This window comes from Sorghum bicolor, chromosome 4, assembly GCF_000003195.3.
Source record: "Sorghum bicolor cultivar BTx623 chromosome 4, Sorghum_bicolor_NCBIv3, whole genome shotgun sequence".
NCBI classification, from domain to species: Eukaryota; Viridiplantae; Streptophyta; class Magnoliopsida; order Poales; family Poaceae; genus Sorghum; species Sorghum bicolor.
Genome location: NC_012873.2, coordinates 11099344 through 11122315, shown reverse-complemented (window position 1 = coordinate 11122315; position 22972 = coordinate 11099344). Strand labels below are relative to the sequence as shown.

At 43.4% G+C, this 22972-nt stretch overlaps 1 protein-coding gene and 2 long non-coding RNA genes across 11 annotated transcripts; 1 reads left to right on the top strand and 2 right to left on the bottom strand.

Annotated features, from left to right (window-relative positions):
- On the top strand, positions 40-4211 carry LOC110434456. 9 transcript variants are annotated; one of them, XR_002451960.1, is made up of 5 exons: positions 40-1037; positions 1127-1270; positions 1362-2576; positions 3005-3237; positions 3702-4211. It is a non-coding gene; the product is annotated as an uncharacterized LOC110434456 (long non-coding RNA). The 9 variants fall into 9 exon arrangements; XR_002451963.1 differs by lacking the exon at positions 3702-4211 and having other exon boundaries at positions 40-467; positions 574-1037; positions 3005-3523; XR_002451964.1 differs by lacking the exon at positions 3702-4211 and adding an exon at positions 3238-3523 and having other exon boundaries at positions 3005-3156.
- LOC8078340 (UPF0481 protein At3g47200) lies at positions 8767-10866 on the bottom strand. The gene has a single exon (XM_002451837.2). The coding sequence runs from the start codon at positions 10669-10671 to the stop codon at positions 8944-8946; it is 1728 nt and encodes a 575-aa protein (XP_002451882.1). The 5' UTR covers positions 10672-10866; the 3' UTR covers positions 8767-8943.
- Positions 13841-14674, bottom strand: LOC110434990. Its single transcript, XR_002452624.1, has 2 exons — positions 14575-14674; positions 13841-14336 (listed from the first exon to the last, which is right to left on the bottom strand). It is a non-coding gene; the product is annotated as an uncharacterized LOC110434990 (long non-coding RNA).

Sequence of the window (22972 nt, the reverse complement as noted above, 5' to 3'; positions counted from 1 at the left end):
AAGTGTGAACAACTTTTGGTGCAACTTTTTTGTTTCGTCCGTCTGCCTCCTCCCGTGCGATCCCCGCCTCCCGCTCGTGCGCAAGGATGTAAAAATGGAAAGCCAATCACCTCGCCTAATCCTGCCCGATTCTCTAGCCAGCGCACAATCATCTCTCCCAATCCCGGGCAACGATGCCCTCGCCCGATGAAAGTCTCCCCCGCGTTCGGTGCCGTGCTCACACAACGTGACCCCGTCCTCTCCCGCTGTCCATCCCTTAGTGCCGCCGCCCTCGCAGCAGGCTCTCCACGCAGGACATCGTAACTATGCGTCGCCGCCCTCGTAGCAGACTCTCCGCCCATGGCAACTGACGAGCTCTCTGCCATCTCAAGTGTCCAAGCGCGGGCAAGGAGGAAGAGGAATTGTGTGCCGCCGCTGCGCCTACTCGATCTCTCCCCTGCCCCTCACCCCACGCCTCCGAGGCCATGGTGGGACCATCCTCGACCATAGCGGTCCCCATCCTCTCCCGATAGTGGCCGCGACGCCCTTCCCCATCCTGACAGCCTTGCGTTCGTGGGTGTTGGTGATGGGCAGCCGTCCTCGAGGCTCTGGATCCATGCTGGGCGGATGCGGCAGTGGCAGATTCCCTCGGGACGGGTAAGGATCGCGGTGGGGCTGGTGCCAGTCATGGACGTGGATGAGCTCCAGCTCTACTCTGGCACTGGAGGGAGTCGGCCAAGGTTTGGATATGGATTTGATGGTTAGCCACCGTTTGCTTGATTAGTTCTCTATGAATTCTTCAATGTTCAGGGCATCAAGGCAGGAGGAGGTGCGGATGAGGATGCGAGCAGTCGCATGCCGTGGTCAATCTCGAGCTAGAACTGTGAGCCACACCCTCATTCATCGGTTGGAGCAACAATTGCCATGAACCCCATCAGGGGTCCCCAGTTTCAGTGCCAGAGGTCTGACCAGCGGACAGTAGCATGGGGTGAGAACTCCACAACTCTGCTTCCTATGAATCTTATTTGTTCAAGGACCAAGCAGCAGCTGGGAATGAGGTCAGGTTTTGATGGGATATTTCTCATTTTTGTATTTAATTATCTGACAGAAATAAGCAACTCTAAATTGGTCGAACTTTTTCTTGCAGTTTTAGTGAAATCATGTGTACATTATTGAGGCTCATAAAGTTGCAAGCTGGCTAAGTGTGGACGTGTGGATTGTAAACTGATGAGGCTATTGGATTAGAGTATTAGATGTTTCCTACTGCTAATTTGGTTCTCATCATGTACTGGTATTGGATAACTGTTGTCTCAAATTCAATTTCATTGTCATCATACCGTGGTATTAGAAGCTGACTAAATGCTCTATTGTTAAATTCCCAGGTTTCATGTATGGTTACTGATGATGCCAAGATATTGATTTTGGGCACCTGAACCTTGTTATTGGACACAGGAGAGCTTGACCCAAATGGCAATACACATGAGAGCTTTATTATAATAGTTTTTGCAAACTTGAGTGTATGTACCAATTAATTTCTATCTAGAGTGGTTAATTATATTTCTTCTAATTTTTAACTATTATTATATAATTCCAAGCAACATAAAAGGTGAGGTTGTGCCTATTATAAATGCATTGGAAAAGAGAAACTGACCACCCATCATCACTATGATCATACTGTGGAAATGTGGAAATGAAGGCAAAATATGGTGCAAAGGTATAGCTTTGGGCTATTTATTTTGTTCTTCCTTTTCTGTATCATTCAGTGACTCTATGTAACAGTGACACAATCAAAATTTGTATTGTTTATGATGAAGCCAATAGGGCTATACTCAGGGATGGACTTGTCATGAGTGTTTTTTATAGCATATATTATTATTATCGATAAAGTACTTGTTAAATAGATAAATTTGTTTCCCTACCTCTATGCTGTAATTTCAGATTGTATCTGATAGGAAGTACATTTGTTACTGTGACAAAATATCAGCAATCATTGCTAACAAAGTCTCAAAAGGCATGTGCTTAGATGAAGTTTCAGAAATTGTAATTCTATCTTTTTAGTAAATTACCATATTCTGGAAGTTTAGGGTGCTAGCTGCTGTTAACATGTTGAATGGATGCAAAAAGACACAATTTTGAAAGGAACAAAATGACAAATGGATGGTGAACTTGGTGTTTTATTGATGAAGTTCTGTTCTGTTGACACATGGTGGGAAATTTAGGATAGTATGAAAATACATGCTCGATGTAATGTCACATCATTCTGTTTAAATGATCTCTAGGGGTGTGATATTTGCATTATTTTGTATTCAAAGGAAGTGTGTACAGAGGTCCTGATTGATGTCGTGGATCAGCAGCCACTACCCAAACCCTTATGTTCCTTTTATCTTTGTGTCATTGTCATACATTTTTCTTATTCCAGGTTATCTATTTATTTTGTTGGCGCTTTATCTACTTTTTATAAGTGTGTAGAATAATGTACCATAATGCTGATTTATGAATGAGCCACATGCTCTACTTGCAGCTTTCTTTTGAAGATGACTGATATTTTGTTTGTTCGTCGAAATCTCCTTATCCAACACTCCCCTGCTAGGCTCAAGGTACCTATGGCTTTATTTCTTAATTCTTATAGAACTTATTTCACAGTGCATCTACTTAATTCTTTATTTATCTATGCCACAAGCAACTAACTTCATATATAAGTCATTGTGGTCAAGTTTTTGGATTACATGTGCATCAAAATTTCATGAAGCTCGAATTTCACAGTGTAGCCTAATGCTTACTGTGATTTTTCCTTCTTGCCTTAGAGAGTTATATTAAGAGTGTCCCCAAGAACACCACATTTTGCTTCAAGAAGGATTAAGATAATTTGTATGTGTTTAGGTGATTTTACCTTTGAACTAAAAAAAATCCAATAATAAAAGGTGAGTTTCTTTACAGTTTTTGTGATCAACATTTGGAGCTTGAGGTGAGTTCCTTTGCTGTTTTTTTAATCCAAGGCCTAACAACGTACTAATTTACCATGTAGATGATTTGAGTACTATCAGTGAATTCATGTGTGTTAGAGGCGGAGGTTCAGAAGCTAAGGAAGTGATTGCCTTCAGCATTGTGAATTGAGATGGATAACATATGCACAGTTGCACACAGAGTTTTCAAGTGACCAAGAGAGCTCCGGCCATGGTAGACAAGACGAACGAGCCTGGTTTTTGTCATATGTTTACTGGGCTGATGCAATGATTATTTTTGTGGTGGATTTTCCAGGTATTAACATGGAGCTATTTCTTTTACAACCGACCCAAGCAGTCTTTTGACAAAGTTTGAAATTCTATGATTTATAGCTAAAATAAATATCTCCTTTTTGTTTGATCCTGCATCACAATTGTATGATCTATTGTGGTGAAAACTTTTCAGCTCCACGAGCATAGGTTTAATTATGCTCTAAACAAATACTTTGGTTGTTATATATGCTATTAATACATTATTATTTTTTAAAAAAATACGTGCATTGCCTATGTATGGTGCTATAACAGAAAGATAGTTCAATGGATTTCTGTGTACCTCTTTTTGATGACATCACATGAACATTGTACCATAAAGTATATATAAATGCTTTCCCATTGCAACGCATAAATTAGCTATTGTTTTGTTCCCATTGCAACACATTGGTATGATCCTATCCCACGATCCTGGTGATAAATTGCATCACACAATTGCCCGCTTCCTAGGGTGATGATCCCGCATCCAATCACACGGTGCCCCAAGCGTCTCCTCTCCCCCACGCCTTGCTTGATGATCCCGCCCCAAATCACGTGGCGCCCAGGGAAGGCAAGATCAATCCGACAAGCCCGCATTCCTCGCTCTGCCCTCGCCCTCAACCTTGCAACAGTACGGGTGCATGCTCGTCGCATCTGTGTCGTGCACTCGTGACATGCATATTGTCCTGCTCGCTTGTCGTCATGGAAGACGACCCCTGATAGAAGGAAACTCCTGTACTCCTCTCCTATGCCATGCCACAGGTACTGTTCCCCCTCCCCTTCATCCCTTTCTACTGCAATAGGATCGAGTTGTCCTCTTGGTTGTACATCAAGGTTGTCCCGATCTGGTGCTATTATGATCAGGTTCATTCTACGTGCACCACATGCACGTGAGCGTACGAGCGTTCACGAATTTTGCTTTTTGGATTAAATGTCACTTTAACATCGATATTTAATTTTATAATATTATTATTTTATCGTGCGATCCATATGTTTTTAATACAAAAGTTTAGTTATCTTGTATTATTTAATTGTGCGATCCATATGTTTTTAGTATAAAAGTTTAGTCATCCCGTAGCAACGCACGGACATGCAATATCTAATTTTGTAGCCGAGCCCAACCATCCGATCGACTCGACCTCCCACCGTGAGCGCAGACCCATAGAGACTTTATGGGTAAATTAATTGAATCCGCCGTGGCTTTTGCCCCATTTATTATTTATATTAGCCGTTAATCACGTTGCTTCCTAATTGCTCCATTCGCTGCCCTGACTTTTGTTTCGTCCGCACGGTGCTCCGTTGCGGAGTTCCCTGCAGCACGCCTCACGTGGATGGCGGTGGAGGACGACCGCTTCACGTGCTGCGGAGCATGCTGTGGTGCCCCTTCTGTTGGCGGCGGCCCGACGATCGACGTCGGTCCTCGTGCCACCCCTCGCTGCAACTGGCAGCCGACCTGGTCCTCCGCGACATGACCGACGGCGGCGCTGTTCCATCACGCTGCAACCGGCGGCGGCCCCGCTCCCCTATGAAGGCAACGCCCGCCGGCTCGGACGGCCCCTCCCTGTCTTCTCTCTCGTCATCTCCGGCGCGGTGCCATTCTTGTCGGCCTGTGCGCGTCCTCCTCGTCGACTCAGAATCACGACCTGTCCACGATGTGATGCATCAACTTAGTTGTTGGTGGCTCGTCGGCACTCCCCATGGCAACGCAGCCGGTCTTGCTATCGGATGGCGGCCCCAGCGACAGAGCTGCAAGCCTCGCACGAAGCTGCAGAAGAAGGCCACCTACACGGACATGAAGGCCATAGTGTTTATCGTGACCGCCACCGTCGTGGCCGCCGAGTACAACCTGCTGCAAGCGGTGCGCTATTGTGTTGCCCTGGCCATGTTCGGCAGAGGCGACATGGTGCCGGGTCGGCGCGGTGACCCCAGCGGCCTGGTGCGTCTTCTTGTGCGGCCAGACGCATGGCGTTCGTGCTGCTGGTCGTCGTCGCCATCGCTACCGTGTTGCAGACGTCCATGGTCACGAAACACAGGTAGCCCGAGCTGCAGTGGATGGGGATCTGTGCCCTCTACGACATCTTACGTAGGCAGACTGGCACCGGCGTGGCCGGCCTCGCTGCCGACAACCTCTTCAGGCTATACCACAACAAAAGCTAATATTGTTTAGTCATCATGGATTATAGTAATTTATTTAAAAATTTATCGTCAATCTGATACAATAGACTAGTAATTCATTTTGTAGTACGAGATATTCATAGTACAAAGTTTTTTAAATATTCTTTGTGCAAGTTGTCGTAAATTTCATAAGAAACATAGTATAAAATTCTAAGTAAATATGTACAGTATAAAATTCTCACTTCTCGTAACTCTATCCTAGTTACCATCTCAAGCAACTAATATTTCAGTAACTAATATTCTAGTAACTTTCCAGTAACTATTTTAGTAACTCTTCATGCTATATATATAATCTAGTAAAAGAGGTAGCATATATTCTAGTAAACGTACACAGATCTAAACTAGGCCAGTTACTATAATCACGGAACATGCATGCGTTGACTGGCTGGATGATGATTATAGTAATTAGCGCTAGTAAATGATCCGCATTATGGTGTGCATGCAGCCATGCAGCTCCATCCGTCAGCTTGAAACCAGACGCTCGGGTGATTGCACGGACCGACCTGGCTACAGAATAAAGTATCATGTAGCTAGCTATAGAGTATATTCTCCCTATATATAAAACTATATATATAGGGACGAAGTCAGGAAAAAATTTAGGGGGGCTGAACAAAAGTTCTACATCAACTTAGCTCTACTATTACCCCTCATAAATATGGATCAATGATGAAATTCACAAAATATATCTAAAAAGTAAAGTTCTCAGCCCACCCTACCTTATAAATTTGTGTCTAAAATTAGAAGAAGAGCACTAGAAATTCCACTGAGCCAGCAGCGGTAGGGGGGGCTGGAGCCCCCCTAGCCCCACTGCTGGCTTCGTCACTGTATATATATATATATACACGGCAACGCTATTCTACACCATAGGTGTAGAATAATATTCTACACCGCAAGCCAAATTTGAGCAGAAAAAATGCTGAGCAGTACTGAACATCGTTTAGTATCATCCAACACTACACTCAGGACCACAAAATACTGAACAATACTGAAATGCGGATACTGAACGATACTGAAATCTGTTCAGTATAGTAGTTTGGTGTAGAATAGTATTCTACACCTAGGGTGTAGAATCACACTTGTATATATATATATATATATATATATATATATATATATATATATATGGAAATTCCTTTCTACGCGTACCTGTAGTTACTCTCATCTTCAATAAACTACATTGTGTATATATTCATACTTGTTTATCGGTTTGAGTATGTTTATATACTCATATTAAGATACTCTAGATCTTACCACGCGAAAATTTTTCAAAAAAATTATATTTTAAATATATTACTAAAATGCCACTACTATCACTACAAGAATCCTGTTAATCCATGACGAAAAATTTCTGTCACGGATCACAAAAAACCGTCATAATGCAATATCTGTGATGGTTTTATATATCGTCATGGATTGAGCGTCATGGATTAACCTCTGTGACGATTTTTACAAAACCATCACGGATTAACCCAATCTGTGACGATATTATATACAATAAGTATAACCATATACTCTATGCAGTATGCATGCATACTTAACATACATATTACTTTAGATGGTCTAGTATGATCATATACTTTGTCTATATACATTTCGTTCGGTCACATACACCTTAAATCTAGAGATATATAAATGAGTGTAACTACACGCGCGTGTAAAAAACGCGTATCTCTCTAGATTTAGGGCGTATATGGCCCGGTGAAGTGTATGTAGACGAAGTATATGATCATACTAAACCATCTAAGATAGTATGTATGTTAAGTATGCATGCATATATAGAGTATGTGGTTATACTTATTATATATACAGTAGTGGCATTTAGTAATATATTAAAAAATATGGATTTCTTGAAATTTTTTCGCGTGGTAAGATCTAGAGTATCTTAATATAAGTATATGAACATACTCAAACCGATAAACAAGTATGAATACATACGTAATGTGGTTTATTGAAGATGAGAGTAATTACTCCCGGGAGTACGGAAAATGTACACAAATTTGAAATTACCGGGAGCAAGCTTGAATGGCCCGATCATATCTAGACCCCAACAGGCGAACGGCCAAGACGCGGGTATTGTCTGGATCTCGTGAGCCGGGACGTGAGTCCTTTTGGCAAAGAACTGGCAACCCTCGCAGTGTCGCACCAGCTTCTCGGCATCAGGTACTGCGGATGGCCAATAGAAACCTGCTCGGAAAGCCTTTCCGACCAGCGTTCGAGAGGCCGCGTGGTTGCCGCAGGATCCAGCGTGTATGTCCTCCAGGAGTTTGACGCCGTCGTCCTGGGTGATGCACTTCATCAAGATTTCCGTGTAGGCATTCTTGCGCATGAGTCGACCGTCGGCGAGTAAATAGTTTCTATGGATGAAACCCTAACTTTATTCTTCTATGGATGATGCTTAAACTTTATGAGTATGACTATCATGTAGTCACAGTCGTGATCAGTGGCTGGTTGGACAAAACCCTAATTCATTTGTTAAATTTTTAAAGCTATAAGTACTTTATTTAGTTCATTTTAAGTATGTTGTGATATATTTGTTGCTCAATTGCTTTTATAAATTTATAGTCTTTCTGTACTGTGTTTCTATGATTTGGCTAGCGAGCCAACAAGCTAGCTCGAGCTCGCTAACGAGCCGAGCCGAGCCAGCCTTCTAGCTCGTTTGTATAATGAGCCATAACGAGCCGAGTCATAAAAGCCAAGCTATGACGACCCGAGCCACTAACGAGCCGAGCTGGCTCGATATCCAGCCCTATCTCCTAGTATTTGTTAGGCCTTGGGCCGGCCTGGCCTGCTAAAAGGGTCGTGCTCATCGGGCCAGCCTGTCACAAAAAAGTAGCCCAACGGGCCATGCTTGGGCCAAAGGCCAGGCCCACATGCCTAATAGTAATAGGTACGACGTGCCTTGTTGGCCCAACCCTCATCGGGCCGTGTCGGCCTGCGTGTCGGGCTGGGCTGGGCCAGCCCGTTGCCCATCTATACTCTAGAGTGAGGGAGCATGACTAGGAGAGAGAAGTGAAAGATAGAGCTGACATGTGAGTCCCACGTATCAGCGAGCCACATTAGTCATTGTGTAGACGTGTTTGGAGTTTGGACTCTTTCGACATCTAAATTGAGTTTAGGGACCTAAATAATTGTATTAAGTTAGGGACCAGGATGATACGACATGACAAATTTGAAGACCATTAGTGTTCTTTACTCTTATAAGAATTTTTAGAATATTTTTTTTCATATCGTGTCTTGTGAGAGTTAAAATTGTGCCTCCATTGAGACCTCAAAATAGTAATAGTAACATAAGATGACTATTGGCCCTGTTGATCCAGATTTATTATTGAAAACTCCGTTCGCTAGCTGGTGAGAAGTCCCATTTTTTTTGACGAAACTGGAGGGGCCGAAGCCCCTACAGAGATTTTATTATAAGAACGAAAATGCAGAAAAGAGTACAAAGCAAGAAAGAAAAGGAAGGGGGGCGGAGAAGTCCCATTTTTATATAAGCTCGACATTAACGCTTTTCTTCGTAATATAAGTACGTGACGTCCAACCACTAGCAGTGACAATGATTAGGATGAGCAAGGCCGAAGATGGTGGTTGACAACTTGAAGAGCGCGAAGCAAAACGCAGAAATGGCGACGACGAGCGCAAGCACCGCCCACGGGCTGCTGCAGTGGTCACGCACGAACCTGGCCTTGTGCCTCCGCCAGCTCGAGTGGTAGAACTGCCTCAGGTCCTTGAACATGCCAGCGAACACGTGGCTCTCGTAGTTCAAGCTGCTGCAGTCGCCCAGGTGCTGGAAGAATCTGGTGGCCGCGTCGTCGTCGCCGTCGAGGAGGTTCTCGACGATGCCGCGCTTCTGCAGGTGCTCCACGTCCTTGCCTGTCCTCACCAGGGCGCCCACCAGCGCCGCGTAGCTCGACAGCCGGCTCCGGCTGCCGTCGCCGTCGCCGTCGCCGTCGCCTGCCGGCTGCCCCCTGGTCGTCGTCTGCTCGAACGCGACGAGGTTCACGAGCAGCGCCTTGTTCGCGTAGTCCACCACCATTCGCGGCATCTCCAGGACTCCCGTATTCCTGTCGAACGCGATGTCCAACATGTGGCGAGGAGACTCCTTCTTCTCGAACCGGACGCCAGCCTCGCGGAGCTGGGTGACGGACGGTACCACCAGTGTAGTCGCCGCCGGCGCCGCCGCCGCCGCCGGCGTGCGTCGGATCATAGCCGCCAAGAGCTTGCTGAACCAGGCGCCCACCTTACGGAGAAGCGTGGCCGGCAGGGTCGTCGTCTTCATCCAGTGCGGCACGGGCGGCATGTCGCGGATGAAAACGAACCATGTGGACACGGCCTTGCTCAACTGACGCAGCTGGACGAAGTACTGCCGCGACGGCGGCGGCGTCGTCGAGTCCTGGACCAACGCCGGCGTCTCAACGTCGGCCCTGGGGGGCATGATGGCCTCGTACAAGAGATGCAGCAGGTGGTGGATGTCGGATTGGACGAGCACCTCGGCCGTGGACAGTTCGTAGGAGGAGAACTTCAGACGGCGAAGGATCAGCGTGAGGAGGTCCAACTTCGTCGCCGTAGGAGACACCACGTGGAATAGAGCCTCGAGGACGAAGAAGGGGATCTGGTTCTCCAGCAGCAGGAGGTCCGAGTGCAGCAGAGGAAGTCCCCAGGCGACGTCGCAGAGCTTGTCCGGATCACCTTTATACCACTTGGCGAAGAACTCGAGGATGAAGCAGCCGTCGAGCATGAGCATCTCTGCGAAGCCGTCCTGGCCGCCGGTGGACGGCGCTTCTTCGATCTCGCCGCCGGCCGACGGTTCGCTATCGCTCTGGGCGGCGGTGGCGGTGGCGTCGAAGAAGATGCTGGTCCTCTCACTGTAGCATCGCCGGGCCTTCTGCTCGACGCCGCGGACTGCTCTGACGTAATCGGCCAGCGAGGGTGCCGCCTGCTGCGGCGGCCGCGCCATGAGCTCGTGCAAGTACCTCCACTTGTGCTGCTCCATCGCGCGCAGCGCCGCCCGGCCGCGGTAGTAGGGGCCGACGGACACCAGCCGTGGCTCGTAGAGGTCCTTGCTGGCGTCGCGGACATGGGCGGGGACACGGAAGATGGTCATCATGCTGCTCTCGCCCTCCTCATGCTGGCCGAGCCTGCGCTCAACCACGATTTCCAATGTATCCACCGGCTGAGCTGCTGCTGGTTCCACGGTAGGCGCCATGGGAGCCGCCGCCGCCGCCTCTGGCGTTGACGGGGCGGTAACGAAGGACTCGGTCTCGGTTGCCATGGCGCGTAAGGACTAAGGATGCAGTGATTTTCTGGAGCTCGCAATCGTGGGCATGCATGGCGTGCATCCTTTCATCAGTGATGATGACTTGATGAGTGCTTGACTTGGCTACTTGGAGAGTCTACCCTAGCACGACTGCACACAGGAGGTCGCCGTGAGAAGCCAAACATGAGCGCTCGCAACGTCAAAGTGACAAGGATGCACAAAAGCGACCAGTTTGGAGGGGCGTCGCTCGCTTGTTCGGTCGTTCATTCTCGGAGATGGCGACGAGGAAAGGAAGGCAGGCAGGAAACGCACTGCATCGTGCCTACCTTCTGGTGAGGCAAAGGTTTGCCTTTTTCTCTTTTTTTTTGGGTAATTTTTTTACAGAGATAAACCCAGTTTTTTTTTTAAAAAAAAAATCATATACGTCAACTGGCTCTGCAGCTTCACCTAGCGTTGAACGATGAGGCTTAATTAGTTTTAGATAGAGATAATCAAGATAGGCTCTCCAGTTTTAACGGTGTGTTTGATACCGATTTGTTCTTGAAGCTGTTTTGCACATCAATATAAAAAACAGGCCAAGAAGGAGCACCCGCTCCATTGATAAATCTCGGAAAACACACTCTCACAAGCACTCGGCATCGAGTCAAGCTGAAAAAAGTGGCTTCATCTAGCTCCTTCGTCCGGCACGTGGGTCCACCCTCAGCTACCCCTTCGTGCGGGTGACTAGGGCAAAGTAACTGGGGCATAGGATCTGAATTGTGGGGGTAGACTAGAGCGAAAATAGCCACAGTGGAGTCGTTGAGGCGCCCGATGCTGAGTCATCGGCTAGGGTATGTAGAATTGAAAGGTGGGTAATGCACGGTTAGGGGAGATCAGGAGATGGTCAGACAAAGTAGGAAGGTGACCGAAACACATGAGGCATAAGAGAGACAAAAGGTGCCTCGATGGATAACATAAGGTCTTTTTTTACAGGCCATGAACCTTTAGCTAGGTCATTTGCCTTCATCTTGGCCAAGGGCCCAAGAGGCCAGCAAGCACCAGCCTTTGATCAACTAGTTGTTTTATCAAAAAAAAAAAAAAATTCAGTTCCACAAGTGGAGTTATTCAACTAACCGGTGCTAGAAAACACTACTCTGCTATAAAGTAGAGTTGTATCTAAAGGGAAATAAATATCTTTACTTTGCCATTGAAGCCCTCCAAACCTTCATCTTATCTTTCAAGTACCTGACATTTCCCACCTTCAACAATCATCACCACTTCTTATAATTTAGAACAGAAGTACTTGCTAGTTCTTACTCATCCTTCTCAGCATAGCCCTTGGTCAAAGACCAATTCCTAGAGTTATCCATCTTTAACAGTCATAGTTGCAACATCCCGACCTAGGGTTTAATAGGATTATTAGGAGACTCATACCACCAAGTCGCAATTTTTTTCTAGAAGCCTATCTCCAAAGAACTATAAAGTTAAGCGTGCTTGACCTAGAGAAATTTAGGGATGGATGAACGACCGGAAAGTTCTTCCCGGGTGCGCATGAGTGAGCACAAAGTGCACAGAAAAGACTGGTGTTGGTATATGAGAGTATGTCCTAAAAAAGTTGCCAAATGTAAACGAGTCCGGTCTCGTAGAGGTGGGACATTATATAATGGTATCAGAGCCAACTTTCACGGTTTCACCGGCGCATGTGTCACAGTTGCGCAGACATAGTGCGCATGGTTAGTGTGGACCTAGAGTGGTCACACAATATGACACATACGCTGACACTGGACACACGGACGTGGCCAAAGAGAGAGACGTTCTTGGCTTGGGATCGGTCTCTTAAGGAGGTGAGGATGTAACATCTCGGTCCAGGGATTAATAGGATTATTAGGAGACTCATATAAAAAAGTTACAACTTCTTTCCAGAAGCCTATCTCCAAAGAACTCTAAAGGTAAGCGTGTTTGGCCTAGAGAAATTTAGGGATGTGTAACCGATCGGGAAGTTCTTCCTGAGTGCGCATGAGTGAGGATAAAGTGCGCATGAGTAAGGATAAAGTGCGTAGAAAAGACTGATGTTAGTTTGTGAGAGTAGTCTATGTCCTAGGAAAACTACTAAATATAAGCCGGTCCGGCCTCGTAGAAGCGGGACGTTACAATAGTGTGGTGTTTAAGTTAGGTTCTAGGAGGATAAGTGGTTAGAAAACTTTACCTTATAAGCACAATACCCATCCTTATACAGTAGTACAAGAAAAAATATATAACAATTGCTAATGTCTTCAGTACCACGCCTCTTAATATTTCTTTTCGCAAAACACTAGTGGGGGATAAACTACTCGAATGGAATGAATTGGTCACAAGGGAGGCATTTGTGCAACTCGATGAATAAATAGACTCAATTAAATGGACCCTTACTGAACTGTTCAATCAATGTAAAAAAATAGTCAACTAAGGCCTTGTTTAGTTCGCAAAATTTTTCAAGATTCCCCGTCACATCAAATCTTGCGGCACATGCATGGAGCATTAAATATACATAAAAACAAAAACTATTTGCACAGTTCATCTGTAAACCGCGAGATGAATCTTTTGAGCCTAGTTACTCTATAATTGGACAATGTTTGTCAAATAAAAACGAAAGTGCTACAGTGCCGTTTTTCACAACTTTTTGCGAACTGAACAAGGCCTAAATGGCAACGCCTCGAAATAAAGCGCTTGGAAGCTCAAGGGTACCGCTAAAAGTCAAAATTTCTGTTTGGCTCTTAATAAAAGGGGTTATTTTCATAAAAGGTAATCTTTTAAAACGCAATTGGAAGTGTTTTCATAACAACAAAGAAACCATCTAACATTCTTTTAGTGCCATGTAACACGTTTTATTTGGAGGATTGCTCACATAGCCTTGGGTTTACAACCACCAAGATATGACTACTCTTTTTCAAACATGCTTTATAACATGTAAACTCAAAATTGCAACCTCAAATTCAAGTAGGAGCAAGCACAATATTTTCGTCTATATAGTTGACCAGAAATGATATAATATTAGATAAAAATATTTTATTTTTATTTACAAGTTATTTTTAGGGCGATTCACTTGATGCGGTTCTGGTCCATACTTCAAAGGGAGGCTGACCAACCAAATTTGAAAGGGCATGCTGAGTGATGGAGACTATAGCAATAGAGGTTTTCACCAAAAATGTAAGATTGCTTTCTAATAGGCTTAGAACTTAATCTATTTATATAGTCTCCCGCACTTTTTATGCTTTTTGGGAGCTTTTCTTCATCAGCTCGAGGCTAAACATTGTAATAATGAATGGTTGAGTGCAAAACTCTTACAGAGACCAGAATAAAAATTCCTTTATCTATAAAAAAATGCAGTAGGCATCCATACTACCTTGACTAGTTCAACTTCTATACATCCTTCTCTTTATCCTATTTTCCCCGTATAAGCGAAGCAACCTTTTGGCGTGTTTTTTGACTTTTTTCCTTCAGCTGAGCCTTTTGGTGCTGCAACGCCTCCCTGATGAATCCCACTGGAGGGGAGGAGGATGACGCAGGCTTGGAGTTGCACTGCTGCTCCGGAACCGGAACTTGTTGGCTAGGCCTGGAGTTGGAGATGCCAGGGATGAAATGCACCGGTTTTTCCTCATTTTTATGTCGAGCCTGTGCAGGAAGACCCCTAGCGCAGGTACCAGCCTTGGTTGTGCGAAAACCTGAGTTTAATTACAGGCCACTTATATGAGTTGATCTATAGAGTATAGACGACCTCTCTCGATCTGCAGGAACTAATACCCAGCTAACAACAAGCAGGAAAAAAAATGATACTTTCTTCTTGGAACCATATATATTATTGTTGCTCGATCTTGTATTTCATCTACTGCAAATTAAACACCCTGCGTGTGCAAAATGAAACACAAAGTTTACAGATGGAAGTGTTTTTTTTTCAGTTACCTGCCGCTGCTTCAGTGGGAGTGGTGGACGTCTGCTGCTTAGCATAAATGAAACCAGCCATTTGGTGCTATGCTGTTCTCTAGCCAGGGATGCTGCGTCTGCGTGCTTCGCTTGGTGCCTTAGCCATATATAGTAGCCTTGGAGTGAGGTGGGAAGCAACTTCCATTTGTTCCTTCTCTCTCCATAGCTTGTTGACGCAGTCTCAAGTCAATGCAAGGCGGGGAAACCGGCATATTTTAATTTATTGACCAACACAAAGCGACAAGTCAATGCAAGCGTGGGTGCGACCGGGTATGTAGGACACGTTTCTTTTACGCCCGTGCTCTACTCTACTAACATGATTAGTGGTGGACACATATTATATACTCAACCATGTCCAAACTATAAAACGTTTTGATTTTTTTAAATATATTATTTTTACTATGTATTTAGACATAGTGTATATCAAAGACACCACCTTATATTCTTAGATTCTTTGTCAAGAGTTATGTTGCCTTGCCGAGCTAGGAGAACCAGAGTAGGCAAGCCGTTTGGATGTACAACTAGTTATCTCAACTTTTGTGCAAGCTAGTTTTTTCTTCTTTTTTTTAAGAATTACACAGTATAGTGTGTGTGTATATATATATATATATATATATATATATATATATATATATATATATATATATATATATATATATTTGAGTTAAAACAACTCGTGTTTGGTAAGAATACAAAATCTAGTTCCAAGATGTATTGGGTTCTATTGCAAATGCACATGCATGTTTGATAATCTAATATATATTGAATTCAACCGAGTATGTTTTTTTTCAACCTTTGCAATCCACAATGCTCACGCACCTCTGCAACTTGTTCGTGACTCCGACTCACGACCGGTCAATAAGATATAGTTGTTATATACTTTCCAAGTTCAATAAGAGTGACAACTGACAACATGTACATAGCCATGATACAGAGTCCAATTTCATGACGTATTATTAGAACAAATAACATATAGTTGTTATATTTGCATGTCGTCGAGTTGATTGTACAATACGATATACAAATTGGGTGCAATATACGGGCTACACACACATTTGCTAACGGAAAAAGTCTACATTATTCTCTAAACTATCTAGGATGATTACTTCACTCCCCGAACTATAAAACCAGATATTTTATCATTTGAATTTTTCAAAATCGGTCAAATAACCCCCTCGAACGGCTTTGGAGGGTGGTTTTGTCTTTTTCTTTTTTATTTATTTATTATGAATCTTTAAAAAATCATAATAAATTATAGAAAAATTTTAAAATATAAAAACTAATCTTGTTGGACTCCACATGAGTAGATCTACACAATGAACGTATAATATGGTACTCCCTCCGTCCAAAAACAGTGTCGTTTTAGGTTTTTGTGCCACAAGTTTGACTCGATTTGTAGAAAATATATGCAATATTTATATCTCTAAATAAATTTGTTAAAAAACTAGACTTAAAGATCTTTCCAATGATACTAATTATGTACTATAAATACTGTAACACCCGATTTTAAGGACAAAATCAGATATGCACCATATGTGAGTTTTAGAAGACAAGCCTCACATATAGCTACAAATAAGGGGTAATATCAAAGGACAACACATAAATTACATAGCGTACATAAAAAATCAGAAACAACCTTAGGCAGCAAACCACGGAATATAACTCCAAACTTTGGGTGTTAACTTCACTCTACAGGATCCAACTGACTGGTTGATCACAAGCCCAATACTTCTCCTGAGGTGTGGGGAGATAGCAAGAGTGAGTCCAAGACGAACTCCGCAAGTATAACAACTAGATTGTATAGATTCCACAATCTCATGATCAATATGACATAAATAATATAGAGCATTAAACAATAATCAATGAGTTTCTTAAAACAAGATTCATCACCCTTAATGTAAGAGTTCCCAAGGCCGCTCGTGACCATGAGCACGGCTAGTATACCAGTTTTTAACACTCTGCAGAGGTTGTACATCTTTACCCATGAGTCATGATTTACCCTTTCGCCTGAGGTGATCAGCCTCGTAACCCACTACCAAGGTAGGTCGGCAGGGATCACTATGAAGTCTTTCAAAGGTTCGTCTAACAAGTTAGGGCCGCTTGGTTTCGGTAGTCAGTCCGTGTGATTCTACCACTCGCAGGGAATCCACGGTCTGCTATCCCCCATTTGCGCCACACGGGTAACCTCTAACAAGCTAGAAAAATTACTCATACTTGACTAAAGCCAGAGCCATTATAGCCCTCATGGTTGCACTTTCATCCCGGTTATCACTTACGAATAATTCCTCAAGTTGCTAAAAAGTCATTATTATCATTTGTTGCTTTATATCAATCTAGTCACAAGATCATGGTCATAGAATTAAAACCCAAATGCTATACTTGCCTTGATCCAATTGCTCCTGCTGGTCCTGCTGATTTTACTTGCTTCCACGGCACTGATCTTGACCACCGAAGTAATGCCCACTGACTAAACTCGGTCACCAATCATCAACACACAAGCAATCGGAGACAGACATACACGAAGCAAACAAGATTACAATTAGAACAGTACACCAGCAGTAAATAAATTTAAATAAAAGTTTTCCAAAATCATCTACACGTTGCTACGATCACGTCAACGGGAAATTCACGGAAAACGGAGTTACGACGTGAAAGTTACGCTTTTAACGGGATTTCAACAGCAGTTTACGAACTTGTAATTAACTAGGGAATCTAACAGTGGTGAATCTAGCCAACAAAGGTACCAACGCGAAGCTTATGAAATTATGAAACTAACGCAACTTGAACAGATCGAATCGGAGCTAAAACAGAGAAGATATGAATTTTCTAAGATTTTCTTTAGAAAAGTAATTAATTAAATAGGGTCACAAAATTAAAATGTTTCAAACTGATGAACCAAGATTACTAACATGTAGATCTCGCGAAAACGAATCTAACGCAATTTGAACGGGTCAAATCGGAGCTAAAACGAATATTTTATGGCCAAAACAATACAGTGGCAATTCTGTAAATAAAGCCTGATTTAAACGAATTTAAATAAATACAGAAATTCCTTGATTTTCGGGCAAAAACAATATCTTTGGGGGACTCTTTAGCAAAATGGCCCGCGAAGGGGTACGGGGCGCCCTGGTCCGTTGCATTAGAAATCAACGGTCGCGATTTGATCAAGGGAGAAAGAGGAGGTCGGCCGGCCGGAGTTGAGGAAGGGGCCGGCGGCGCTCCATTGCCGGCGACGTGGAGGTCGCCGGAGTTAGGCGTTTGGGCGCTACCGTGCATGATTCTCGAAGCCGAGCACACCGGGAGAGAGAGGAGAGCAAGGCGAGCACGTTCCGAGGGTCATTGCGGACCGGGGCGTCGTCAAAGCGGCGGCTCACGGTGGCGCCATGGCCGACGCCCACGGTGCACGCGAACAAGGCCCTAGAGGCCACGAAATGGTGCAAGAAAAGCACAGAGAGAAAGAGGGGGAGAAGGAGATGCTCACCACGGTGAAAACGGAGGCGCTGGCGGCTCAATTCGCTCGGGCGACGCGTGGCCGGATAGAGATGCTCCGACGGCAATTTCTGCGCGTGCGAGCAGGGGCGAGGCAAGGAAGAAACGAATGAGAGGGGAAAATGGCTCGGGTGCTGGCGCGGTTCAAAAGGCCAAGTCACGGGGGAAACAGAGGGAAAATCGTGGGAGCGGGGGGGGGGGTGGCGAGCGGTTTCCAACCGAGAGAGAGGAAGAAGCGGGCGGCGGTTTGTGGAAGGAGAAGCTGACAGGCGGGCCCGGCCTGTCAGCGGGAGAGAGAGAGAGGGGGGAAGGGAGGAGAAGGCCGGCTGGGCCTGGCCCAGGAAGAGAAGAGCGCGGGGGAGGGGTTGGGCCGAAAGGCCGAGAGGGGAAGAGAGGGAAAGGAAAATTCCATTTTTTTTAAATACATTTTTCCACTTGCATTTTCCAAAATGAATTTTTGAGCAAATGACATTTTGTTTTTAAAACAATCATCACAGTAAAATTGCACCAGCATGTATGCAACAAAATCTTTTCTAAACCTACATTAAATTTTAATTCCCCAAAAATTATTATTTTTCCTATATTGAAAATGCTCACAAAATTATTTAATAAAGTCAAATTCAACTATTTTTAAAAGAGCCAAATTTTGGGTGTTACAATTCTACCCCCCTTAAAATGAATCTCGTCCTCGAGATTCGAAAGAGGCTCAGATTTCCAAAAGGAAAACAGGATAAAGATCTTAATAACTCTTTCAACTTCTCAATTTGCATACCAAACTTAAACACTTGTCTCAAGGTCACACCACGTGAACAACATTTCCATTGAATAACTATTATTCATAGTTGACCGACGTCCATCTTGACTACTAATCCTCTTATCTTACAACTCCAAGAGACATAGAAACTTAATATGCATTTGCTTCATCAGGTAGGAGTGGACCACCATGATACTCAATTCTTTTCCCTGACGGTGCTGTTAAGAGCATTTTGTACTGGGTACCATAGATCACTCCTTTGTGTGCACATAACCATCCATTACCAAGGACCAAGGGAATATCAAGCGACTCTAACACAATGAGGTTTACAGTGAAGTTTTCCTTGTTTATGACCAGATTGATATTTGAGCACACCTGATCTGCTTGTATTTCTCCCACTGGGGTTTGAACTAGTAAAGGCTTCTTCGTTGGGCACTTCACCCACTCGATCGTCTTTACCAAGTCATCAGAAATGAAAGAATGTGAAGCACTCGGGTCAAACAGAGTAAAAACTTGCACTGAGTCTACTTGAATATAGCCACCCACCACTTTGGTAGCTCCATGAATGTTATGCCTATCCACATTGCTCAGTCTTCCATTGATATAGTCTCGTTGCACCTTATTTCCATGAGTAGGCTTCTTACAGCTTTTTCTCTTTCGCCGTTGTGGATTCTGATTTGATTCACTTCCAACTTGCTCTTCAGTATCGTTATTTTGATAGCACTTAGTTTCATCATACTCATAACATTCTTCAAGGGTAGGATCATCATTCTCTTCCCACGTATCAGTAAGAGGCATAATATAGGTTTCCTGATCCATAGGATACTACACTCCCTGTCATCAGATGACCAATGTCAGTAGCACGAGAAGGAGAGATGATCATAATCATAGAATATCTCAAGAGACAACTCTCACTTCAAGATGAGTTGAGAATGCATCAACCCGTGATATCAAGGTTCTACCCCCCTTAAGAAAGGTCGACTAGAAGGCACAAGGAAGGTAGCTTGTACTTTTTCTTGACAAGTTATCTTGCATTGAGACCTTTTGACATCCCAAGGAACTTATGTGCAAGGAAGAATAAATATCCTGAAATTTTCTCGCGATAAGAAAATCACCAGCACAGTAAAATGGACATAACTCTTGTTCTGTTAATCCAATAGGGTTATAGCTTATACCGTTAGAAAGCTTAGAAAATTTTCTACAACCTTTCTATAGAACACTTTTTTCCAAATTCTATAGTTATGTTTGTCCAAATCAGCAGGCAACCAAAACTGGTCTAGGTTCTTGACAGCACATCTGTATCGTCTTGTGATTTTTGTAACTTCCAAACCATAATAGCTATGAGGGTGATTCTTGCGGTCAGAGAAAGATCTTGAAGTCCACTCTCATCCAGAATTTTTTTTCATGATTTGTATTCATCCAAGATCAGAGACATAAGTCGATAAAGATGAGATACTCTAGAAAGGCACGATAAGGTAACAAGAGAAAAACCAAAACCGAACTATTTATGTCATTAATCCTTATGCCTTAGACATATAAACTAGATGAAATTGTGAAGAAACCCACAAGATCATTACACTCATTACAAAGATCCAAATCAAACATAATCATAAAGACAATTCAACCAAGCAGTAAAGGTTCACAAGGCACAGAAACTCGACTTTTGCTGCTAGCATTTTTATTACACAAGGGCACAAACTCCTATATCTTAAACTCAGTGTGGCTTCTTTCATGATACTACTGTTGGTTCTTCTGTGGACAAGACTTTACATAGTGTCCTTCCTGTCGGCAGTGATAACACTTTTTCTTAGCTAGATCCTTCGTGATATCATTTTCCACTGAGGTGTTGCTCGGTGTATTATCAGTTCGCTGACTCTGAAGGTTTGTCTCTGGCTGGCTAGCTTTCTTCCTAACTTGGTTGATCCTTCGAGGTTGATACTCTTTATAAGTGATGGTCCATCCATCTATGCATACCTCATGAGCAGTGGGGTTAGCTTGAGAAGTTTCTTCATCTCCAAGGTTTGGATTTCATAGCCAGTGTCCAAAGCTAAATGTGACAACTTAGGATTTGAGTATTGTTCCCTTCCCAATGCTGGCTCTAGTGATTTTTCCTTCCTCTTCTTATCCTCATTAGTCACATAATTTGGTTTTACCTTAACTTCCTTTTTAGATGCCCTATTCCGAAGACAAGGAAGACTATAATGCCTATAGCAATGGCATTGATCCTGATATCCCGATGTATTACTACCAACACCTCCATGGGTTCTCATATTGTTCCAAGCTTCTGCTACTTGTCTCTTCACTGGTCTTGAGATGCACTGCTGAGAGTTCTCATTCTGAGTCATTCCTTCCACTACTTGCTTTTGCATGGCTAGAAGCTTCTCCTTGTCGAATGCTTTTACGGGTGGCATCTCTAAGTCCTTTTGTTCATTCATGCCAAAGGTCTCCTCGTTATGAGCCATCTAAATAGATAAGGTGGATGGATTTAGAATAGAGACAAAGTTTTTATAAAAGAATAGGGCAGAGGTAAGCATAATTTTTAGAAATTATCAAGGTTAAGGTGAAAGCAAGAAGTAAGCAGAGATAGAAGCATTCTAAAATGTCCGGTTCTAACTAGGCTTGCGTCCTACAGTCAGCATTGCTTTGATACCACTTTGTAACACCCGATTTTAAGGACAAAATCAGATATGCACCATATGTGAGTTTTAGAAGACAAGCCTCACATATAGCTACAAATAAGGGGTAATATCAAAGGACAACGCATAAATTACATAGCGTACATAGAAAATCAGAAACAACCTTAGGCAGCAAACCACGGAATATAACTCCAAACTTTGGGTGTTAACTTCACTCTACAGGATCCAACTGACTGGTTGATCACAAGCCCAATACTTCTCCTGAGGTGTGGGGAGATAGCAAGAGTGAGTCCAAGACGAACTCCGCAAGTATAACAACTAGATTGTATAGATTCCACAATCTCATGATCAATATGACATAAATAATATAGAGCATTAAACAATAATCAATGAGTTTCTTAACACAAGATTCATCACCCTTAATGTAAGAGTTTCCAAGGCCGCTCGTGACCATGAGCACGGCTAGTATACCAGTTTTTAACACTCTGCAGAGGTTGTACATCTTTACCCATGAGTCATGATTTACCCTTTCGCCTGAGGTGATCAGCCTCGTAACCCACTACCAAGGTAGGTCGGCAGGGATCACTATGAAGTCTTTCAAAGGTTCGTCTAACAAGTTAGGGCCGCTTGGTTTCGGTAGTCAGTCCGTGTGATTCTACCACTCGCAGGGAATCCACGGTCTGCTATCCCCCATTTGCGCCACACGGGTAACCTCTAATAAGCTAGAAAAATTACTCATACTTGACTAAAGCCAGAGCCATTATAGCCCTCATGGTTACACTTTCATCCCGGTTATCACTTACGAATAATTCCTCAAGTTGCTAAAAAGTCATTATTATCATTTGTTGCTTTATATCAATCTAGTCACAAGATCATGGTCATAGAATTAAAACCCAAATGCTATACTTGCCTTGATCCAATTGCTCCTGCTGGTCTTGCTGATTTTACTTGCTTCCACGGCACTGATCTTGACCACCGAAGTAATGCCCACTGACTAAACTCGGTCACCAATCATCAACACACAAGCAATCGGAGACAGACATACACGAAGCAAACAAGATTACAATTAGAACAGTACACCAGCAGTAAATAAATTTAAATAAAAGTTTTCCAAAATCATCTACACGCTGCTACGATCACGTCAACGGGAAATTCACGGAAAACGAAGTTACGACGTGAAAGTTACGCTTTTAACGGGATTTCAACAGCAGTTTACGAACTTGTAATTAACTAGGGAATCTAACAGCAGTGAATCTAGCCAACAAAGGTACCAACGCGAAGCTTATGAAATTATGAAACTAACGCAACTTGAACGGATCGAATCGGAGCTAAAACAGAGAAGATATGAATTTTCTAAGATTTTCTTTAGAAAAGTAATTAATTAAATAGGGTCACAAAATTAAAATGTTTCAAACTGATGAACCAAGATTACTAACATGTTGATCTCGCGAAAACGAATCTAACGCAATTTGAACGGGTCAAATCGGAGCTAAAACGA

Coding starts and splice junctions, on each gene's coding strand:
- LOC8078340 (XM_002451837.2), bottom strand. CDS start 10,671: ATGGCAACCGAGACCGAGTCCTTCGTTACCGCCCCGTCAACGCCAGAG.